Consider the following 20,743-nt stretch of genomic DNA (forward strand, 5'->3'; position numbering starts at 1 on the left):
ACCAGGGCGTGAACCCGCATCCCGTGCATTGGCAGGCAGACTCCCAACCACTGCGCTACCAGGGAAGCCCCCCCCCCCCGCCCCTTATTCTTAAAAAGACCTTTAGACCCACTGGAGAGAGCTGGATTTTCAAGCATAGGTATTCCTTGGTGTCGTGACTGCTCTCTGTCCATTGCTCTTGCTATTCAAGCATAGGTTGGAATATGACTACTTGGTATGAATGTTTTTTTAGAGCATAGTAAAAGTAGAAGACAGACAATGTCTCTTCCAACCTTGAGATCCATGAATGGAAAGGATAGATATTGTTCCAGAATAATAAAAAAACAGCCATTGTAGAGGAATGCTTGTATACTATAAGCATAGACAGTAGTTTCTTGAAGAGCAAAGTATAGGTGAATTCATATTCACATTCTTTAAGGTTTTACCAGCTCTTATCTTTAGGTTTCTGTCAGGAACAGAATCACCCTCTAAGATAATGAATTTAATATAAATTTTTATTTGAGCATCTTAATCTTTGGTACATTGTGTGTGTGGGGGGGGGGTGAAAATGTGTAGAGAAAGTTAGTTACCAACTTAGTGATGGAAGATCCAGTAGTTGTTTCTTTCTTTCTTTACTTTCTTACTTATGTACTTACTTATTTGGCTGCGTTGGGTCTTTGTTGCTGCATGCGGGCTTTCTCTAGTTGTGGCGAGCAGGGGCTACTCTTCGTTGCGGTGCACGGGCCTCTCATTGTGGTGGCTTCTCTTGTTGTGGATCACAGGCTTTAGGTGCGCGGGCTTCAGTAGTTGTGGCACACAGGCTCAGTAGTTGTGGCTTGCGTGCTCTAGAGTGCAGGCTCAGTAGTTGTGGCACACGAGCTTAGTTGCTCCACAGCATGTGGGATCTTGCCGGACCAGAGATCGAACCCGTGTCCTCTGCATTGGCAGGCGGATTCTTAACCACTGCACCACCAGGGAAGTCACAGGGTCCTTAGTTGTGGTATTCGAACTCTTACTGGTGGCATGCATGTGGGATCTAGTTCCTAGACCAGGGAGCGAACCCGGGCCCCCTGCGTTGGGTGCGCAGTCTTAACCACTGCGCCATCAGGGAAGTCCCCCTCTAATAGTTCTTCAAAATAAGACCTAGTTATATGAGGAGGTTGGGGATTTTTTTATATTCCTGAACTGAATATTATCTTATTTGTTGATGTGAGATTGTTCAACCCCTCAACATCATACCCAAATGAAATCACAAGTGGATTAAATGTTGTCAAAGTACAGATACTAGAAATAGGCTACAAGTATGATAATGGGCCAATATGTTTAACAGCTATGAAGAACATATATAAATCAGTAAGGAAAAACCTAGATCCCAATGGACAGAAAGGAACAGAGGAAATAAAAATTAAAATAAGTTCCCATTTTTCACCTTTTTAATTAACAAAGATATTTACAAAAGAAAAATAAATGTTGGTGAACTACATTGAAATGAGTGCTTATATATGCTACAGATAGAAGTATAGATTTGTATAGTCCAGTCTGCCAGTATGTATTAAGAAATAAGAGATTTAATCATTTAATACCCTTTGACCCAGTAATTCTAGGTTCATTCATTTGTACTAAAAAAATAAGCCCAACGGTTAAAAAAAGTTCTCTGTGCAAGTACATTTGCAACAGTGTTATTTCTGAAAAATAGAAATTACATATAGACTCAACGGTAGAGGAGAAAATATATTGGTTCTGGAAGATGCATTCAAAAGAGTATTGATCCTTAAAAATATTGTGGGAATTAGGAAAATACAATGTTTGAAAAAAGCAGAAAAGAGATAAAGTGTTACACACTGTAACTTGCGTTGTATAGAAAGTATATTAAATAGCTAGAAAGAAATAGTTTGGGTATTTGGGGATGAAATTTGGTACATAAAAATATTTTTCTTTTCTGTCTACTTAAATTTTATCATTTCTTTAATGCATACATTTAGACAAGAGGCAACATAGTTTCATGTTAAAGAACATAGATTCTGGATGCAACTGCCTTTATTAGGATCTCAGCTCCACCTCTTATTGGATTAGACTTGAGACAGATTGGCTTCTGCATTCCACAGAGTTTTCATTGGTAGAATAGGGATGATAAAAACTATTTCACTGTTATTATGAAGATTAAAAAAGCAAAAATGCATAGTTAACTGGTTCCTTGTAAGCACCCAAATAACTGGGATAAAGGCACTATTGTAAAAAGTATTGGAGGGGACTTCCTTGGTGGCACAGTGATTAAGAATCTGCCTGCCAATGCAAGGGACACAGGTTTGACCCCTGGTCCGGGAAGATCCCACATGCCGCGGAGCAACTAAACCTGGGGGCCACAACTACTGAGCCCGTGTGCCTCAACTACTGAAGCCCAAGTGCATAGAACCTGTGCTACGCAACAGGAGAAGCCACCTCAATGAAAAGCCCGCACACTGCAATGAAGAGTAGCCCCCGCTCACCGCAACTAGAGAAGGCCTGCACACTGCAATGAAGACCCAATGCAGCCTAAATAAATTTTTTTTTTTTAAAAAGCAAAAAATCCATAGTTGACTCGTACCTTGTAAGCACCTAAATAACTGGGATAAAGGCACTATTGTAAAAAGTTTTGGAGGGGACTTCCCTGGTGGTGCAATGGTTAAGAATCTGCCTGCCAGTGTAGGGGACACGGTTTCGAAACCTGGTCCGGGAAGATCCCACTTGCCGCAGAGCAACTAAGCCCGTGCGCCACAACTACTGAGTCTGCACTCTAGAGCCCATGCACCGCAACTACTGAAGCCCATGCGCCTAGAACCTGTGCTCCACCACAAGAGAAGCCACTTCAATGAGAAGCCTGCCACAATGAAGAGTAGCCCCCCCCAAAAAAAAAGAGTAGCCCCCCACTCGCCGCAACTAGAGAAGGCCTACATGCAGCAACGAAGACCCAACGCAGCCCAAAAAAAGAAAAAAAAAAAAGTACTGGATAGGAACTTCCCTGGTGGCACGGTGGTTAAGAAACTGCCTGCCAATGCAGGGGACATCGGTTCGAGCCCTGGTCTGGGAAGATCCCACATACTGCGGAGCAGCTAAGCCTGTATGCCACAACCACTGAGCCCGCAGCCTAGAGCCCGTGCTCCACAACAAGAGAAGCCACCACAGTGAGAAGCCCACACACTGCAACGAAGCATGGCCCCCGCTCGCTGCAACTAGAGAAAGCTCACACGCAGCAGCAAAGACCTAGTGCAGCCAAAAATAAATAATTAATTTAAAAAATTATTGGATATTTGTCATGTTGTAATTACGGTAAGACTTGCATATTCTTAAAAGTTAATTTTTTGAAGGAAACAAAAACTCTGGGGCATTAAATGAAGATTTCTGGGGTCCCAGGCAAAAATACAAACAAAAAATCAGAGGACCATATTTTTCAAAATTGTGACTAAAATAGTTTTCCAGATAAGTGACCCCTTTTCTTTTTGAAGGCCTCCTTGTAATTCAAGGGCTGCTTGTGAAAGTGTTCATATGCCTATTGTTCTTGTGATTTCCTGGCCTGGTTGCTCTTCTTTTACCAAGTAGCTGTAGAGATAGAAATCTAGATATAAATGGGGCCAAGAGAGGTGGGACTCTGTGTGTGTGTGTGTGTCTGTGTGTGTGTCTGTGTGTGTGTCTGTGTGTGTGTGTCTGTGTGTGTCTGTGTGTGTCTGTGTGTGTGTCTGTGTGTCTGGGGGGGCGAGGGGGTCTAGATACCTGAAATTGTTACCATAGCTTTTTTTTTTCCCTTTCCCTTCTGTGCCTGGTGTTGATTTTTTCAGTTGTTCTAAATCATAAGGGCTGTTAGTTTATTTGACTTGATATGTTCTGTCTAGATAGCTATCTTTTAAAATACCTGCAGTGCCATTTTGTTGAATTTGGTTATATCAACATACCTAGGTTTAGTGTTTTAAAGAAGGCCTGAATCCTGTATGTGATATAATTATCCCTTTAACATAGTCCGTTTTTTCTTTTTTTTAATTAGTTAATTAATTTTTGGCTGCGTTGGGTCTTCGGTGCTGCACACGGGCATTTCTCTAGTTGCGGCGAGTGGGGGCTACTCTTCATTGCAGTGTGTGGGCTTCTCATTGAGGTGGCTTCTCTTGTTTCTGAGCATGAGCTCTAGGCACGCGGGCTTCAGTAGTTGTGGCACGCGGGCTCAGTAGTTGTGGTGCACGGGCTTAGTTGCTCCACGGCATGTGGGATCTTCCCAGACCAGGGCTCAAACCCTTGTCCCCTGCATTGGCAGGCAGGTTCTTAACCACTGTACCACCAGGGAAGTCCCCATAGTCTGTTTTTGAGGGCAGTAATCTTGACCCGAAATGCCCTCCGCTTTGAGTATATAGGTAAGGGACCTAAATATACAGAAAACTTAAAGGAAGCAGATTAAGTGCATCATAAAGCCACTTGATTATATGTTTTTAGAATTGGAAGTTACTGTGGGTTATGGCACTAATGAAAAGGGGTATGTACTGATGAGGAATATATATATGTTGGTGAAAATTTAGTTACTTCAGTGAAGAGTCTCTACAAGCTGTAGAAATAGAAGTTATTCTCTTTATAGAGAAAGAAGGTATAGTATATTATAAGCCAAATCAATTTTCTACAAATTCAAGGATCTAAGTAGTGTACTAAGAACTGTTTTACCAGGTCCAGATAACCCGCATCCTACCTTCCTTTCCTGGAAAGAAAGAGAGAAAAGTTATTTACTTAAAACTTATCTTTTTAAAACTATACAAATGAACTTATTTACAAAACAGCAACAGACTCACAGACATAGAAGACAAATTTATGGTTGACAAAGGGGAAATGGAGCGGGGAGGGATAAATTAGGAGTTTGGAACTAATAGTTACACACTACTATATATAAAATAGATAAACAAGGACCTACTGTATAGCACAGGAAACTATATTCAGTATCTTGTAATAACCTATAATGCACAACAAGAATCTGAAAAAGAGTATATATGTATATGTATATGTATAACTGAATCACTTTGCTGTATACCTGAAACTAACACAACATTGTAAATCAACTATACTTCAATTTTTTAAAAAATTTGTCTTTTTAAAGTTGCCTTATTGAAATACTTGGAAGAGTAAATAAAGGGAACTTAACAAATACTAATGGTCGTATGTCTAATTTTAGGTGAAGAATCAGTTGTATTCTTGCCAGCTTGATAGGCCAGATAAGTTTCTTCTTCTATAGTCAGTAATTTCATGAACATTCAAAGATCTATAACTCCTTGTTGTCATTTCCAGGAAATACATGAAATCTTTCCTAATTGCTGTTAGAATGTTCTGTACTTGAAGAGGGCATCAGGTGATACACCTGACAATGGGAAGAGAAGATATTTTGGGAATGCCATCTGCCATTTGTGGGCAACAAGAATGAAGAGTCAGAAAACAGCTTGCCTGATGTTTTTTGTTTTCCATATACTCTTAAGGCAAGGAAATAGCTTTTTTTGTTAACAACTGAATGATAAAGGGCGTGTAAACTTTCTCATCTCTCAGAAGCCCCTCATCTCCGTAGAATAGATTTGATAGGAAAAGGAATATTCCTTTTCCTGATGAATTTGATGTTTGGGGAGTAATGTGGGCTCTGAATCATTGTCTCTTGCTACAGAACATTAGAGAGAAATAAGGTAGCTGAGTTCTGGTAACATCAGAATAGAAGGATTGGAATTTATTTCAGTATGTCAGAGACCACTGGATTTAATGTAATTAGTGGCCTTAGCCTCCTCTTTGCTTTCAATAAGGAATACATAAGTTAATGAATTTGAACAGAGGAAATTGTACTGTTGAGATCTGTCTGCTACATTCCAGGTTGTCACTGAGGAAATGGCTTAGATGAGATTCTAAATCATTACTGAAAATAATTTGAGACTTTAGTTTGAGATATGTTGTATCCTCTATAATAAGTGTGGCCAGCCCCATTTGGGAGCAAGTACTGGCCTTTATGTTCTTAGACTAAATCGTTTTCAATTAAAAATGAAACAAATCCATTGCATCTGAATATATAGTACCTGCCATGGAGAAAGCAGTGATTGTTGGATTTCATAGTTGTCATTTTTTACTAAGAGCATTCAGTAGTGTGGTTGTCTTTGGAATTTTGAAAGCCATTTATCCCTGAACATGGGCTTCTAAAAATTGAACTTCATAAGCTGGGAAAAGTGTTATTGGTCTAGGATTTGGAAGACCTGGATTCTAATTCCACTCTAATTTTACTCACTAACCAGGGACATGAGGCAAGACACTTCACCAGCCTGGGCCAGCTTCCTCAGGGGTTCAAGCATAGAGATATCTTAGAATCTTTGTTGATTACTGTTACTGTAAACTTAGGTAGAGCTTACAAAGCTGTTAGGCACTACAATATAAATAGGGTCTTAGAATTTTCTCTTGTGTTGGCATCTCATGTTTCTTTGAACCTTTTTGCTTTTGTTCCTCTACTAATTTGTATGTTTTTTTCATTCTAGTACTTTTGTCCATCTGTTCTCTGTTGTGTGATCCCAATCCAGATGATCCTTTAGTGCCTGAGATTGCTCGGATCTACAAAACAGATAGAGAAAAGTAAGTATGGTCTCCAGACAGCAGAGTATCTGTGGTAGGGTGGAGATGTTTTTGTCTAAGGGCTGAGTATCTGTCAGATACTTAAAATGAAGTCCTAATATACTCACCTGGGGACAGGAAAGAGGAGTATTTGCATCGAGTATCATTATAAGTAAATGATTTTATATCTGATTGTTTCATGACTCCTACTGCCTAGAAAAACTTTTCTATAGTATATTTTCCAACAGCTTTAGGTCTTCTGCTTGGCTTTTGACGTGTAAAGATTTTGCATCAAGAGCCCATTTGTCTTAGGTAGGTATTTATAAATTAATGGGAAAGAGAATTGATTTTCTACCATTTGGAATAGTGTAAAAAAGAAAGTGAATAAATGTTACAAGACATTGATTATTAATAAATGTTATTAGCCCCAAGTTTCCTTTAAAACAAAACTTGTAGAATTTACATATTTTAGAATTGTATTGTGAATTATTGAAGAGTGGTCAGGATATCACAAGAGATAATAACTGAGAGTATTGAAATTTTTGTTTGTTTGTTTTGTGTATTATTCAATTAGAGTGTGAAGGAAATAGTTGGGAGGTAGTGGATAATTTTCTAAAGTTAAAATATAAAAGATTAAACAATTAATTGAATTATTGGTTAGAGAGGCATATAAATAGGATATTTTAAAATGGAGCTGCATTGAGAATGGGGAATTCTAACAGCAATTGGTTCTTAGTTTAGTTTTTTTCTGTATTTAGGTCTGAATAGTATCTATAACTATGTATTCTTGGCTGCATTCAGAATAAAATTAGATCATGCATTTTTCTATTTGTGAATTTACTTAGAAATACTTTTTTTTTTTTTTTTTCGGTACGCGGGCCTCTCACTGTTGTGGCCTCTCCCGTTGCGGAGCACAGGCTCCAGACGCGCAGGCTCAGCAGCCATGGCTCACGGGCCCAGCCGCTCCGTGGCATGTGGGATCTTCCCGGACCAGGGCACGAACCTGTGTCCCCTGCATCGGCAGGCGGACTCTCAACCACTGCGCCACCAGGGAAGCCCATAAATACATTTTTTGATTAGAGAACCATTTTGTCCCATATTTAGAATTATGGGCATTTTTCCCAAGTCATTGTGGCGGTAATGGTCAGCAGAACTTTTTTGATCTAAGAATTAAAGATCCTTTTGCCCTGCTTATTTTACTACTAGAATGTTCTTCTGGAGCAATAAACCCATTCATTTTAGCAACCAAATTGTTAAAATAAGTCCTGCCAGAACTGGTTGTTTTATTGATGCAGGGGAAAGTGTTATGTCAATTTAATCATTATTATATGATTTCAAGAACCATATAATATAGAATTATATTGTTCCAAGAACTCCAAATAAGTCAAACAAGGGTTGAAGATTGTCTGTTAGAAATACGTCGATCAAGTATAGACTGAGGGTATGCCAGCAAGTGCTAAAATTTAATTAGAATCCTGTATTAGTAGCATTTATAGGATATTTCCCACTATCATTGAATAAATGCTTATTAGAAATTTGGAGTAGGAAGATGGCTTAGCTTGAATATACTATAAGTTATTCCCTTCAAGTTACTGCATTCGATAATGAATGAACTCTTTTGCTTTCTAACTGACTCCTCACCTGTGTTAAGCTAAGCTTCTCTTTGTGTGTACAGGTACAACAGAATAGCTCGGGAATGGACTCAGAAGTATGCGATGTAATTAAAGAAATTATTGGATAACCTCTACAAATAAAGATAGGGGAACTCTGAAAGAGAAAGTCCTTTTGATTTCCATTTGACTGCTTTCTATGAGCCCACGCCTCATCTTCCCCTGTGCACATGTTTACCTGATACAGCAGTGCTGCGTGTTGTACATACTTGGAACAACAAACTAGAAATACTGTACTTCTGTACCAACATTGCCTCCTAGCAGAGAAGTGTGTGTGTGACAAGCCAGTTCTCCAGGCATAACCTAGGTGTGAGACTAAAAGCTTTCCTTATTGACTTAAATTTGGATAACGGCAGAGTGAGGGGTGGTGGGTATGGTGTGTGCTTGGATGGGGAAGAAAAGCTCCACTGACCTGTAGGAGATTGTTTTTTAAGTGAAATCCCATTAAACTCAAAACAGTTATGAAAAGCAAGGCGAAGAACATGAAGCTGTTTCTGTATTCGTTTTATTCCGAAGGACTTAACGTCTTAGGTGAAAGTTATGACCAATCAGATTAAACTCTACCTACATCCTGTATTTTAAGGTCTAAGTTTAACTGGTCAACATTTAAATGGATTGGAGCTATTAGTAAGTAAAGTGTGATGGGCTTTGTTTCCAACTCTTTTACATCTCCCCACCCTTCAACCTTCGTCCTTCAGCCCCTCTTTCTCTCTTCCATATTCTTTGGTTTGTATGTGGTTTCTCAGTTAATACATAGCTAATAGCTCTTATTTTTCTTATGTTTTTAACTGCTTAGGTCTATCTGGATGTAAGGGTGAAAATTCATTCGATGGAAATACTTGTGTATATTTAAAGACCCAATTGCTCCTCTGGAGCCTGTACGTTCAAGAATGATTAATCTGTGTAATAAACTGATTACTACAGTCATTACATATAATTTTGTGTGAATAGGCTTTTTGATTTTAAGAATTTTGTCTAGCTGAGATTAGTGGTGGATTTTTTCCCACCCCTAAAATGTTTTCATTTATACTGGTTGCATTTCAAAATCATGAAACAATTCATTTTACATAGTAAAAAGGATATCTTGAAAGTAATTTTACTGAACAAGATAAACGCATAAGCTTAAAAGAATTTTCATGAAATTTATATGTGCAGTATTCCAGGAACATGACTGTTAAACTAAATAAGAAATTTGCTTTATTATTGAAACTAAGCTGCATTTCACTGAAACCTTGTGACATTCCTTTGGTACATAGGACATAAAACAAAGGCATTGCTATTTGGTAAGTTCAGCTTCTGTGATTGTGATTGTAAAAACAACATTGACCAAACCTGGGAAACATGAGCACAATCTTGTATTGGAGAGTCTACATAATTACTTTGCACTAACATTGCAGGATGTTCATCCAATTTTAAATTGTACTGTATGTGGCTTTTTGGTCTTCCCTTGACGCTAGTAAAATGTAGTTTGAAACTTGTAAACAGCTGTGTTTGCCAGAAACATCGTTCCTGTGAACTAGGCAAGTTACTTTTTTTCCCCCTACTTCTCCTAATCTAACTGTAAACCAGGCCAGCCTGAAAGCAATGGCTGATGCTCTCTAGCCGTCAGGTTCTTTCAAATGCATCTTTACACTCTTGCACAAAAATTGAGGAATAAATGTCCACTGCTTTTGGTTTTAAACTTGTTTAACTTGTCTTATCTCTCAGTGTCACTATTCCATCTCAGAACTAAGGTGTGATACCTGAAACCTTTAAAGTGCTTCATTTTAGCTGCTGGCTACTTATTATTAGCATTTCTAGCATCCTTGACCTTGCAAAGAAGTTTGACTATTAATAGTTGTGGGTAAAGGAGTTAGAATTGAGCTCTAACCTAAAATTACCCTCGTTCTCAGTATCATGGGTAAGTGGGAATTCAGTTTTTGACTGTTGACCATGGGTTAGTTGCACAGATCCTGAAAGCCCCATTCTTTGTCATCTTAAACAGCAGCCAGCTTATTACCATTTATTAGGTCATAATGTAGATATTTTCACAAGAGTACTTTTAAGTAAAAGTCATCCTGGTGTTCATGAAACATTTGGCTTTTGAATGCAGTTTGGTCTTGCTCATTTGAGTTTGGAACATATTTGGTCCAGTCTGCTTACATATGCCTTGGCCAGAATGAAGGCTCAGTGAGGAGACCACCTTCCCCACTCACAAAAAAAGTGTGTAACTCAGGATGAGCCTCATCTGGGATCACATTGCTTTTTACAGAAGTGTCTGTAGTTTTATCACATGTGAAAGCTTGTTTGCAGTAGATTTGATTATCTTGGTGGGCAGTGGTTATAAAGGAATGTCAGTGTATGGGTTCCCATTGCTTCTTTTTTGTTTTTAATTGAAGTATAGTTGGTTTACAGTGTTGTATTAGTTTCAGGTGTACAGCAGAGTGATTCAGTTTCATATGTATATATATATATGTATATATGTGTGTGTGTGTGTGTATATATAGATAGATAGATTCTTTTCCCTTATAGGTTATTACGAAATATTGAGTATAGTTCCCCGTGCTATATAGTAGGTCCTTGTTGGTTATCTATTTTATATATAGTAGTGTGTATATGTTAATTGCTTTGCTTCTTTTTTTTTTCTTAATGTATTAATTTTATTTATTTATTTTTGGCTGTGTTGGGTCTTCGTTGCTGCGCACGGGCTTTCTCTAGTTGTGGTGAGCAGGGGCTACTCTTTGTTGAGGTGCGCAGGCTTCTCATTACAGTAGCTTCTCTCGTTGCAGAGCATGGGCTCTAGGCGCCCGTGGGCTTCAGTAGTTGTGGCTTGCGGGCTCTAGAGTGCAGGCTCAGTAGTTGTGGCGCACGGGCTTAGATGCTCCATGGCATGTGGAATCTTCCCAGACCAGGGCTCGAACCCGTGTCCCCTGCATTGGCAGGCAGATTCTTAACCACTGCGCCACCAGGGAAGCCCCTGCTTTGCTTCTTAACAACATGGAGTGCTTGATCAAGTTATAGTTGGAACAGTCTCTTTTGGTAAAGCTACATGATTTTGGATACCTGCATGCTCTGTTACTGGCCAGTGGTCAAAGGTAGCGTTGTCCTGCTAGTTTGTAATATAAAGATTTGGAAAGAGGACTCTTGGGGTGGGAGCAGCAGGGAGGTCTTTAGAGAGAAGGATGTGGTGGTCAGAGAGGGGGGCCCATGTTCTCTGCACTGACCTAGAAATTGAGGCATTCCTTTTCTACTTCCAACAGCTACAGTATTCCACTTTTCTAGTCATTCCTCTTTGCCTCAACAAGTAATTTGGAGCCCTAGGTAGGTTGTCAGGAGAAATGAATTATTTCTAAACTACAGTTGGAATGCCTGTAAACCGCCCCTTGTCTGCAATTAGAGTGAAACTGTGGCTTTTGTCTTAGTCTGCTGTACCATACCCATTAACAACCAGTGGCTAGGTTTTAATAGAAGAACTTTCTTCAGTTCCTAGATCTTCTGAATTATGAACACATCTTTCCTTCCTTCCTACTCAGGAATAACATCTTTATTACCCCTGCAGAAAATTGTCATTCATGTTAGGAGCCCATCTCCATTTCATTCCCTTTGTGAAACAGTCTTTATTTCACATGATGGGTTATTCTGGTGATTGTGATGGTAGAGAAAGCAGATTTTTTTTTTCCCGTTTAAGCAAAGCACAAATGCTGACTCAACGTAATATCACGTAAAACTTTTTCTCTTATGTTTATAACTCAATAGATTGGTAAATCCAGAGGAACTGTTATAATCACTATATGGGACATACTGTATTAGTATATCAAAAGTTTATTCCAACCCATTTCTTCTTTTATATTCTAAAACATCTTCATTATGTTTGATGAGATAGATCCACAAGAAGATGGAGGTACCCAAGGCCAGTCCGGCTTTCAGCCAGTCAGGTTTGTCATCTGGTAGCTCCCAAATGTAGAACTTAGAGCGTGCTAAAAAGCCATTCAGGATCCTGGCCGGGGCCAGCAGCCTGGAGAGGGTGGAGAAAATAGACTTTTAATATGAGAATAACTATGAAGGTAGCAAACTATCAGAATATACATTCATATCCATCCAGGAAGAGAAAATAGACTTCCTTTGGGACACTCCTGGAGCCTGTTTCCTGTTTCATCATTCCTTTGTTGTGCATGTGCTTAGATGAAAAGTGGCTCTGAGTTCTCTGTACCAAACAAAAGGCTTCCTTAAAAGCCTTTTCCTAACCTTAGCCCCAGCTGGTATAAGTGGTTGGTATTCAGGCACCTCTGAATATTTCCAGGGATATTCAGAGGTGCCTGAATACAATTCCTGGGATGGGCTTAGAAATAATGAAAACCGGCCATGGGATCACTTTCTCAGGGTGATCCCGAAACACATACATTCCCCCATTGTTGCCATATTTTACCCTAGTCAATATAAGTGGCAAAGCTCAAAGCTTGGCACTGACTGTAAAGCCTTTAAGGCCTTTGGTCTCAGTGGCTCAATGTGTGACACAGTCACCAGCCAGCTTTGCCCTTTCTCAGTGCCTGCTCCTGGGCTGATTGAAGAAGAGGCAGAGTCAGACATTTTTGTGACAATTGATTACTTTTCATCTTTGAATTTTTTGTGGAGCTGCAGCCTGCCTCTTATCGGATGAAGAACTATATGAATGTCTTAGCACCAGGATAGCACTGAATAGTTTTCAATTGAGTGGGGGTTTTGTTTGCTTTTAATCTCCTGTGTGAGTTGTTATTAATAGAATGGCCTTTTCCAGGGCTGGGGTTCCTGATAACCCTACAGTGTATATACACTGAAAGCAAATGGTTGATCACCTTTGGAAAGGCCAAGAAGTTACTGAGTGCCCAGGCCTCTGGTGACTGATGTCCAGAGAAGAGCAGCACCAGCCTCAGTCAGTGTGCCATGTTCCTTTTCAGACTTCTCCTAAGGATACGAGGGGCGACAGCAGCCATTTTCCCAGGAACCTCGCTCCTTGCCCTGAGCCACTTGTTCTCCTGTTTGAATTTCTTCCTAAGTACTTAAAAATCTTGACTCTTAAAGGGTACTCCCCTACCCTAAATTGTAGGGTCTCTAGAGAACGAGAGTGAGTAGGAAGGGTTTGGCCAGCTTTCTCACCTTTGAAGTTTTCCATAGGAAGTGAGTAGCTTTGAAAGCTCTAAAACTGCTATTTAGGCCTTCTGACTTGGAGGTTTCTAGAAACAGTACACAAGTACAACCTGACATTTGTTTGGGCTCCAGAGCCAGCTCAGGGGTGAGAGATGTTCCATGCTTGAGGTAGTTGGCAAATCTAGGCTACCTACCTGATGGGCTTCTGGAGCTTCCCCCAGCTAATTAAGGGGCAATACTGGTTAGGTCTTTCTGGGCAGTCTCCCCCCACCTCCATTCCATATCTCTGCCATCTTTGAAAGGTGTGGCTGCTTGCAGGGTGTTGCAGTAAAAGTTGAGGGGAGCTGGCCTTGTTTCAGAGGCGCCCAGGACTTCCAGTCACCTGCTGCAGTGTAACAGAAGGAACCAGGGGAACAAAGGCTTTCTCAGACCTGCCAGAGAAGTTGAGCTTTTTCAAAGGATGGTTCCAGATCATCTAAGCCTGGCCCTCCTTTGGAGGGGACAAAGAGAAGGCATAAGACAAGGGGTAAAGGGGAGGTTCTGCTGCATTGCAACAGGTTATGGGGCAGGCACTGTTCCCATGAGTGTGGGGTTTTAACCTCTAAGCTGGAGAGAAAGGACACTTGAAGTTTTGGACGTAAATTTTGGGAAGAGGGGCAGAATTCCTTTGTGATTTCTCCTCTGACACACTGTGTCCCTGGGTTCCTCCCTGCTAATCCTGCCTCCTGCCGCCTTCTGACTTAAGTGACAGTTGGGTAGGCTTAAGTTTCTATGCCCACAGATGGAGGAGGTGACTGAAGTGCATTTGCTTGGGTAGGGAGCGAGCTGGTATCTGAGTGGATGCTAGTGCCTGAGTTGCCAGCAGAGGGCAGTGGTGACCTATAGCTGTAACAACCATGAGGTGGGTGGTCAGTAAATCGGCTTGGACAGAACCTGGGAGGAGCTTTGGTTGGGGTGGGGAGGCCTGTTTGGGTTTGGCTTTGTTTACTGTTTATCCAGAACTGGATGGCCCAGTGTCTAACTCATTATGCTCCATCATAGCCTTAATCACACTGAGGGAACAGATTAGTATTCTAGCCCAAGGCCTGCCAGAAGTGTCAAGCCACCAGCTCCTCATTCCCCTCACCATTGGTATAGTAGCCATATGCCTGTGTGTGGACAGGTTCGTAGGGACCAGGCCAGGGCCTTTGCCCACCTAACTGCAGGTTGCATGGGGACAAAGGCCTATCTGTTGCTTCATGTGAACAAGGGGATTTCATATTTCTGCCACTTCTCTGTCTGGTGCCCACTGTTACCTTTCCCCAAAGGCAGGCAGTCTCTCTGACTCTAGCCAACTAGCCCTGTCTCCTTTGCCTGCCTACCTACTCTGGGCAACCAGGACATGACTTTTCATACCTGAGGGGTGGAGGGCTGGGGACAGGAGGAACAGAGCTGGGGGCTGGTGATAGGGCCTGGGAGATGTTCTTCCCTTGTCCTTTTCAATCTTATCTTGTGTGTTGGGGCCCTAGACTCCCCAGTCTTCCAGCCCAACAGCTGTGAGCCTCCAGGGCCACTACCGGGAAGCCAGCTGCCTCTTCTTGGGGAATTCTTTGAAATTCCAGGCTCGGCCATCTGGGTATGCAAATATCTCCAGATTTGCTGAGCCCTCCAAGTGGCTGCACCCCAGGCAGAGCTGTGAGAATTAACTGCCACTACCCCCGGATGGGGAAAACTGCCTGGGGGCTGTTGGTGCATGGAACCTGCGCTTTCACCTGCTGAGAGACGCTTTGAGAGTGGGAGAGAGAGGAGTCCTGGGGGCTCCCTAGGTCCTGCTCTAGTTACTAACTGTATAAGGGATTTTGCATCCAAAGGGTGAGTTGCGAGACCCTTGGGGGCCCTTCCTGGAGTGTGAATCTCTGAGCATAAGGAAGTTCCTGGAATATGGAGGGAAGCCTTGGGTCTAGCGTGGCTAGAAGGGTGGGGGCTATCTGCAGGGAAAGCTTCTGGCTTCCTACCATGCCAGATCCAGGCAGTAGAGCTGGCTTAGGCAGCCCAGAGTAGGCCCAGCAGTCTGGCCCCCAGAATGCCTTGCTTTCTCCCAGGCCTCCCCCTGGGGCTGGTTATCTGGCTGTAGCAGGAGGAATGTGTGATTTGAGTGGGAAGGGTGGGGGGGCAGGGTCAGGGCGGAAACCTGGGAATGTGGACTCCCTGCCTGTCCCTGTCCCTGTTGGAGGGAGGGAGCCATGGAGAATGTGGCTGACAGGCCCCAGGCGTGGGAGAGTGTAGGCCTGCTTGTATGTGTGAGTATGTGCGGGAGGGGGCTGCCCATGTGTGTAGGAACGTGTGAGAGAATTGTGAGCATGGACATTCCTTAGTGTTTATGCATATGGGTGTGAGCCTAAACTGTGTAGCCTTTGAGGAACAGAAGTCGAATCTGTATTTGAATCACAGGCCCATGACTTTTCAGTTGTATATTCTTGAGCAACTAATTTCTCTCTCCTTTGCTTGGTTTTCTCATCTGGAAAATGGGCACTTGGCCCAGCCTGGCCCATAGGCAATGCTTGGTGGAAAATGGCCTTATCAAATTAAAGGGTTGCGGCTGTGGGTGCTTATGGATTCAGGGTAGTAGGCGTGGGTAGTTGGACATTTTTGCTGGACTCATATACAAGCCAGATGATTTTGAGCAGGACCAGCTCCTGGGACACCCAGGGACTTGGGGCAGGCTGTCTGGGCCCCTTTGGGGCCTATGCCTTTCATACCCACTTGGCAAGGCCTGCAAGAATGTGCCTAGGGCTTCCCTGGTGGCACAGTGGTTGAGAGTCTGCCTGCCGATGCAGGGGATGTGGGTTCGTGCCCCAGTCCGGGAAGATCCCCGCGGCTGGGCCCGTGAGCCATGGCCGCTGAGCCTGGGCCTCCGGAGCCGGTGCTCCGCAACGGGAGAGGCCGCAACAGTGAGAGGCCCGTGTACCGCAAAAAAAAAGAATGTGCCTAAAAACAGAATGGGTAGGCATTTAGATGGTGGACATGCCTGGCCAGCCTGTGTGCCCCTGCACAGGGTTTGTGTTCCTCTGTTTCTCTTGGGGGACAAAAGGGGAGCTCAGATACCCTTTCTGGTGAATAAAAGCCTGGAAGGGGATGCTCGGAAGAGCTGCCTCCAGCCATCTGGGAGTGGGGATGTTGTGGAAGGAGGCCAGACCTCCCCCAGCTGTTTCCCCGCCCTACCTGAAGGGTGAGAGTAAGGGATGAGACATGGGTGATTGTAGCACTAGCCCACAGCCCAGAATCCTTGCTTTCCCCCATTCTAGAGCACAGGCCACCTAGTGGTTCTACGCTCTCTTAAAGAGTGCCTGTGTGTGCGTGCATGAGGTCTCGAAGGGGGGCAGCCGTTGGAATCTTGGATCAACAGGCAGGATTTGGGATCCAGGCACAGAGAGGCTGGGGAATTAGGCAGTGTTACACAGCCAGGCAAAACTAGGGAATGTTTGAAGCCTTTCCGGGTGGCACCTTTAGGGGGAGCTCCCTGGCTGCAAGGGATTCCTGGAAGCCCCTGGGAGGTCCCAGGCCTTAACTGGAGGAAATAAGGGCTACAGCCCAGCTGGCCCTACAACTGGAAGCACAGGAGTGGCCTGTAAGGGTGTGTTGAAGGAATGAGGGATCTTGGCCTTGTTCCTACACACATGTACCACTGGGAAATGGTGGTGGTGAGGGGTGGGGTGGATTTCTGAGATCAGGGGCCAGCCCTCTTTCCTGCTTTAGATTTGGAAAAGGGAGCGCTCTGGAACTGATGCCTCGGTTTCTGTACAAAAAATGGCGGAATGGAGAGAGAGACTGATTAGGGATGGTCCTTAAGGAGCTTGCGTGGGAGGTTCTGGACCTTGTTTTAACTGAGAGAGCAGATCACTGCTGGGTGGGCGGTGCTTTGTGTTCTACAGCCTTGTGAGAGTGGCAAGAAATGGGGCCAGTAGCTATGTACTAGTTGAGTTGCACCTGATGAGAGATTGGGGGTGGTTTCCCCACGGAAGTCCCAAAGTGTGTGTGGCCAGTGTGGCAGTGTACTAGGGGAATTGATATGTATGGCCACTGTGTGAGTGAGTGCAGCAGTGTGAGTGGTTTGTGACACTTGAATTGTGTTTCCCAGGTGTGTGTAATGGCTGAACTAATTTTGTTGTTGGGATGAATCAGGTTCCTGGACAGGAATGGACCTATCTGGAGAGAGTGATGCTATTAAGTAGTTACAATCATATTGATATGACTTAACTAGTATACAGACATTAAAAATGATCCCACTACCCTCTGTGTTTTGAGTGCTTACCATGTGCTTGGCCCTGTGCTAAGTGTCTAACCTGCAGTAACTCATTTGGTTCCATCAGAACCCTGAGAGTTAATGCTGGTTTGCCTGTGCCACAATGTTTATTGTGCCATGTTATTTTCTCGTTGGCGGATGTGATACAGCTGCATCTCTGTCTTACTTGCTGAAGTGCAACTTGTGGCAGTGTGGGGTCCTGTTGTATACTTGGGCTCTCTGTCCTGTTTTGTGTTGCCAATATGGGGCTCCACTGTGTTGTTCCATAGTTTAAGACCCAATTTGACAATGTTTTTTGAGGTGATGGTGATGGTGTATAATTTGGCTGTGTGACTTTTTTGCTTTGTTGTGCAGCCAGAGTATGTAACTCCCTTCTGTCCTGTAGTTGAGACCAGCTAGTAGAATGTATGACTTTGTATTTTGGTGATGTGGGTGTCTAGTGTAGGGTCATCGGTTGTGGTGGTGTGAACTGGTTGTGTGACAGCGTGACTGGCTGTATTGTTATGTGTCTGTGACCCTATTGTGTGTGTCCGGGGGAACCATTTGTTTGACCCCTTGACCCTCCTGTCCTAACTTGTGTCAGAGACTGTTGTAGTGTGCTGTAACTCCTTGAGGTGAGTGTGCTTCCTTGGTGGGGGCAGTGGCCCATAGTGGCCCATCCCTGTACAGATTGTGTGTCCATGTCACCCCATGTGCCTCTGTGCCCCTTTTCGGGTCTGTGTGTTGTCTGACCTCAGCCGCGTATGCCAGCACCACTGCCCCTCCCCCGCGCCGCCCGCCCGCGCCGTGCAGCGATCGATCGCCATTGATTGTCCCTGACGAGCTGCTCCACTTTCCAGCCAATGTCAGGAGGGGGGATCTCCGCCGCCCTGGCGGTGTCATTTCCACACACTCCCTGGGCTGCCGCCAGCGCGGGCGCCACTAAGAGCCGGCCTGGATTGCCCAGAGCGCGGACCGGACCGCCCACGCCAGGACGCCCGACGGAGAGGCCAGATCCCCGCCTGCCCGGCCTGCGGCCCTGCACCCAGACCTTCCTCCCTGGGTGGGTGGATGCTTGTCGCTCCACTAGTTTGAGCTGGCCCCGGGGAGGGTGGGGGCATGGTCGGTGCGCCTGTGCGCTCGGGTGGGGGCGTGGGGGGCTGTTTCCGGCGGGCGGAGGCGCCTGCGGGCCAGCTTTGCCGTGGCCCAAACAGATGCTAATGATTTTCCGGGAGGCGCCGGTTATCTCTGGCCCCAGCCAGCCAGTGCTCGGGCCTGAGCCGGGCATAGACACCTCCCCACCCTCCCTCTCACCCATATGAGCCTCGCCAAATGACCACCTGGCCCCGAGTGGACAGTGGGGGTCGCAGGCTCCCTGGGGTGCCCCCAGAACTCTGGCTGCAAGGGAATGTTTGCTCCTGTCCACCCAAGATGCAGCTGCATTCTCCTCTGAACCCTTCCCAAAGCACCCCCCCATCTGAACAGGGGAAACTGAGGCTCAGAAAAGCCCAACCCAAGGTCATGCTGACCCACCACCTGCTGGGCTGAGTGGATCACAGCCTCTCAAGGCCACCGTGTCGGGGACTCAGCCTTCCTGGTCCCCCTTTGCCCAGGGGCCAGAGCCAGTTTCCAGGCTCCCCGGTGGAAGTGCTGACGTGGCTTCAGGCAGCTGTCTGGGGCCGGGAAGCGGGGCAGATGTCACAGAGCCCAGGGGAGGAGGCGCCTCCATGGGGAGGGCGGGCAGGGCCTCTTGCCTGGCGAGACACGCCTCCTCCCCCTAGGCCTGGCATTGTCTGGGACTGGGGCATAGCTGCTGCCCAGGCTGACCCGCCTCCAATTCTAGTCCCAGCTCCTCTGTGTGCCTGCTGTAACCTCTCTGGTTCTCTTCCTCCCGTGTGGAGGAATATAACAGCACCTGCTTTGGATGAGTGTGAGCCTCAGATGAAAGCAGAGGTGTGCAAAGCCCCCAGTCCAGTGCCGGACATACTGTTCCTGCTCAACATGTATTAGCAATTATTATTATTGTCTTTGCAAGTGGGAATTTGGTGTGTCCAGGAGCAAAACTGAGTCCTGAGAGTGCCAGCTGGCTTCAGAGGTCATTCCAGCCAGCCTCCTGCCTTGGTGCCCCTGGCCCTCTGCATTTCTCATGCCTGTCTAGCTTTGTTTCTTCTCCCTAAAGTGTCAGCTCCCCTCAGCTCTGCCTGCTGCCAAGCTGCCCCCACCCCCCCTTATCGGTGTAGTTCCCTCCTATCTGGCCACCACATTGGGTCCCTCGAGCAGCACAGCCCCCTGGGAACAGCAATCGATGGGGCGGAACAGCCTCCCTGACAGATGGACCCATGGAGGCTGGGCTGCTTCAGCAGAGCTCCCTAGGAAACCAGAGACAAGAGCCGAGCCACCATGGCTGCCTCCTAAATAGAAATGGGAGGAGGCAGAGAGATGAGGAGGAGGCCAGAGCTTCCAGCCAGCCCCATGCTGGGCCAACCCTCTGGGGATGGGTCTGGTGGGGCAGGGCAACCCCTATACTTTTCCACAGATCCTCTTGAGGGGAGGGCTCTGTAGGGCTCGCTGGGTAGGTAGGATATGTCTGAATTCCCATCATGGGCAGGTGAAGTGTTGCCGTCCCCATCCCCCCATGGGCACTTTTTCTAACAAGCCCAGAGGCTGGTGGGTGGGTGGGCAGGCAGGCGGCTTACCACATTCCTCAGGCTATAAGGGGCCTTTGAAGCCAGAATGGCAGGAGGACCTTCTCTGCCTGTTGGGGGTGGGAAATGATGAGCCTCGGCCCCTGTGAGTGTTGTGTGGAGAATACCTCCTATCTCCTACCAGGCTCCCAGATTAGTCAGGGACTTCTTCCAAGGGTTTCTCAACCTCAGCACTATTGACATTTTGGGCCATTTAATTCTTTGTTCTGTGCATTGTAAGATGCTTAGCAGCAGTTGTGACAACCAAAAACATCTCCAGATATTGCCCAATGCCCCCTGGGAGGCAAAATCAGCTCTAGTTGAGAATCACTGGTCTAACCTCAGGACCAGCCCCCTGGGTTGGAAGGGGTGGCTAGGACCCCATGGGGATGCCATATATCCTCTTCAGTAGTGGAAAGGGAGGTTTCCAAAAAGGCTCTGTCCCCAGCTGTCTCAGGCCCAGGAGG

The 20,743-nt window shown here is 45.1% G+C and overlaps 1 protein-coding gene across 1 annotated transcript in view; it reads left to right on the top strand.

Annotated features, from left to right (window-relative positions):
* Nucleotides 1-9,909, top strand: part of UBE2D2 (ubiquitin conjugating enzyme E2 D2) — a 59,098-nt gene extending 49,189 nt beyond the window's left edge. Inside the window, exons 6-7 of the mRNA XM_029215657.1 lie at nt 6,486-6,579; nt 8,234-9,909. Coding sequence (XP_029071490.1) covers nt 6,486-6,579; nt 8,234-8,279 — 140 coding nt within the window. The 3' untranslated portion in view covers nt 8,280-9,909. The remainder of the gene's footprint in view (nt 1-6,485; nt 6,580-8,233) is intronic.
* The last annotated feature ends 10,834 nt before the right edge of the window (nt 9,910-20,743 follow it).

This window comes from Monodon monoceros, unplaced genomic scaffold, assembly GCF_005190385.1.
Source record: "Monodon monoceros isolate NGI ecotype Baffin Bay Population unplaced genomic scaffold, NGI_Narwhal_1 Super_Scaffold_12, whole genome shotgun sequence".
Taxonomy (NCBI): domain Eukaryota; kingdom Metazoa; phylum Chordata; class Mammalia; order Artiodactyla; family Monodontidae; genus Monodon; species Monodon monoceros.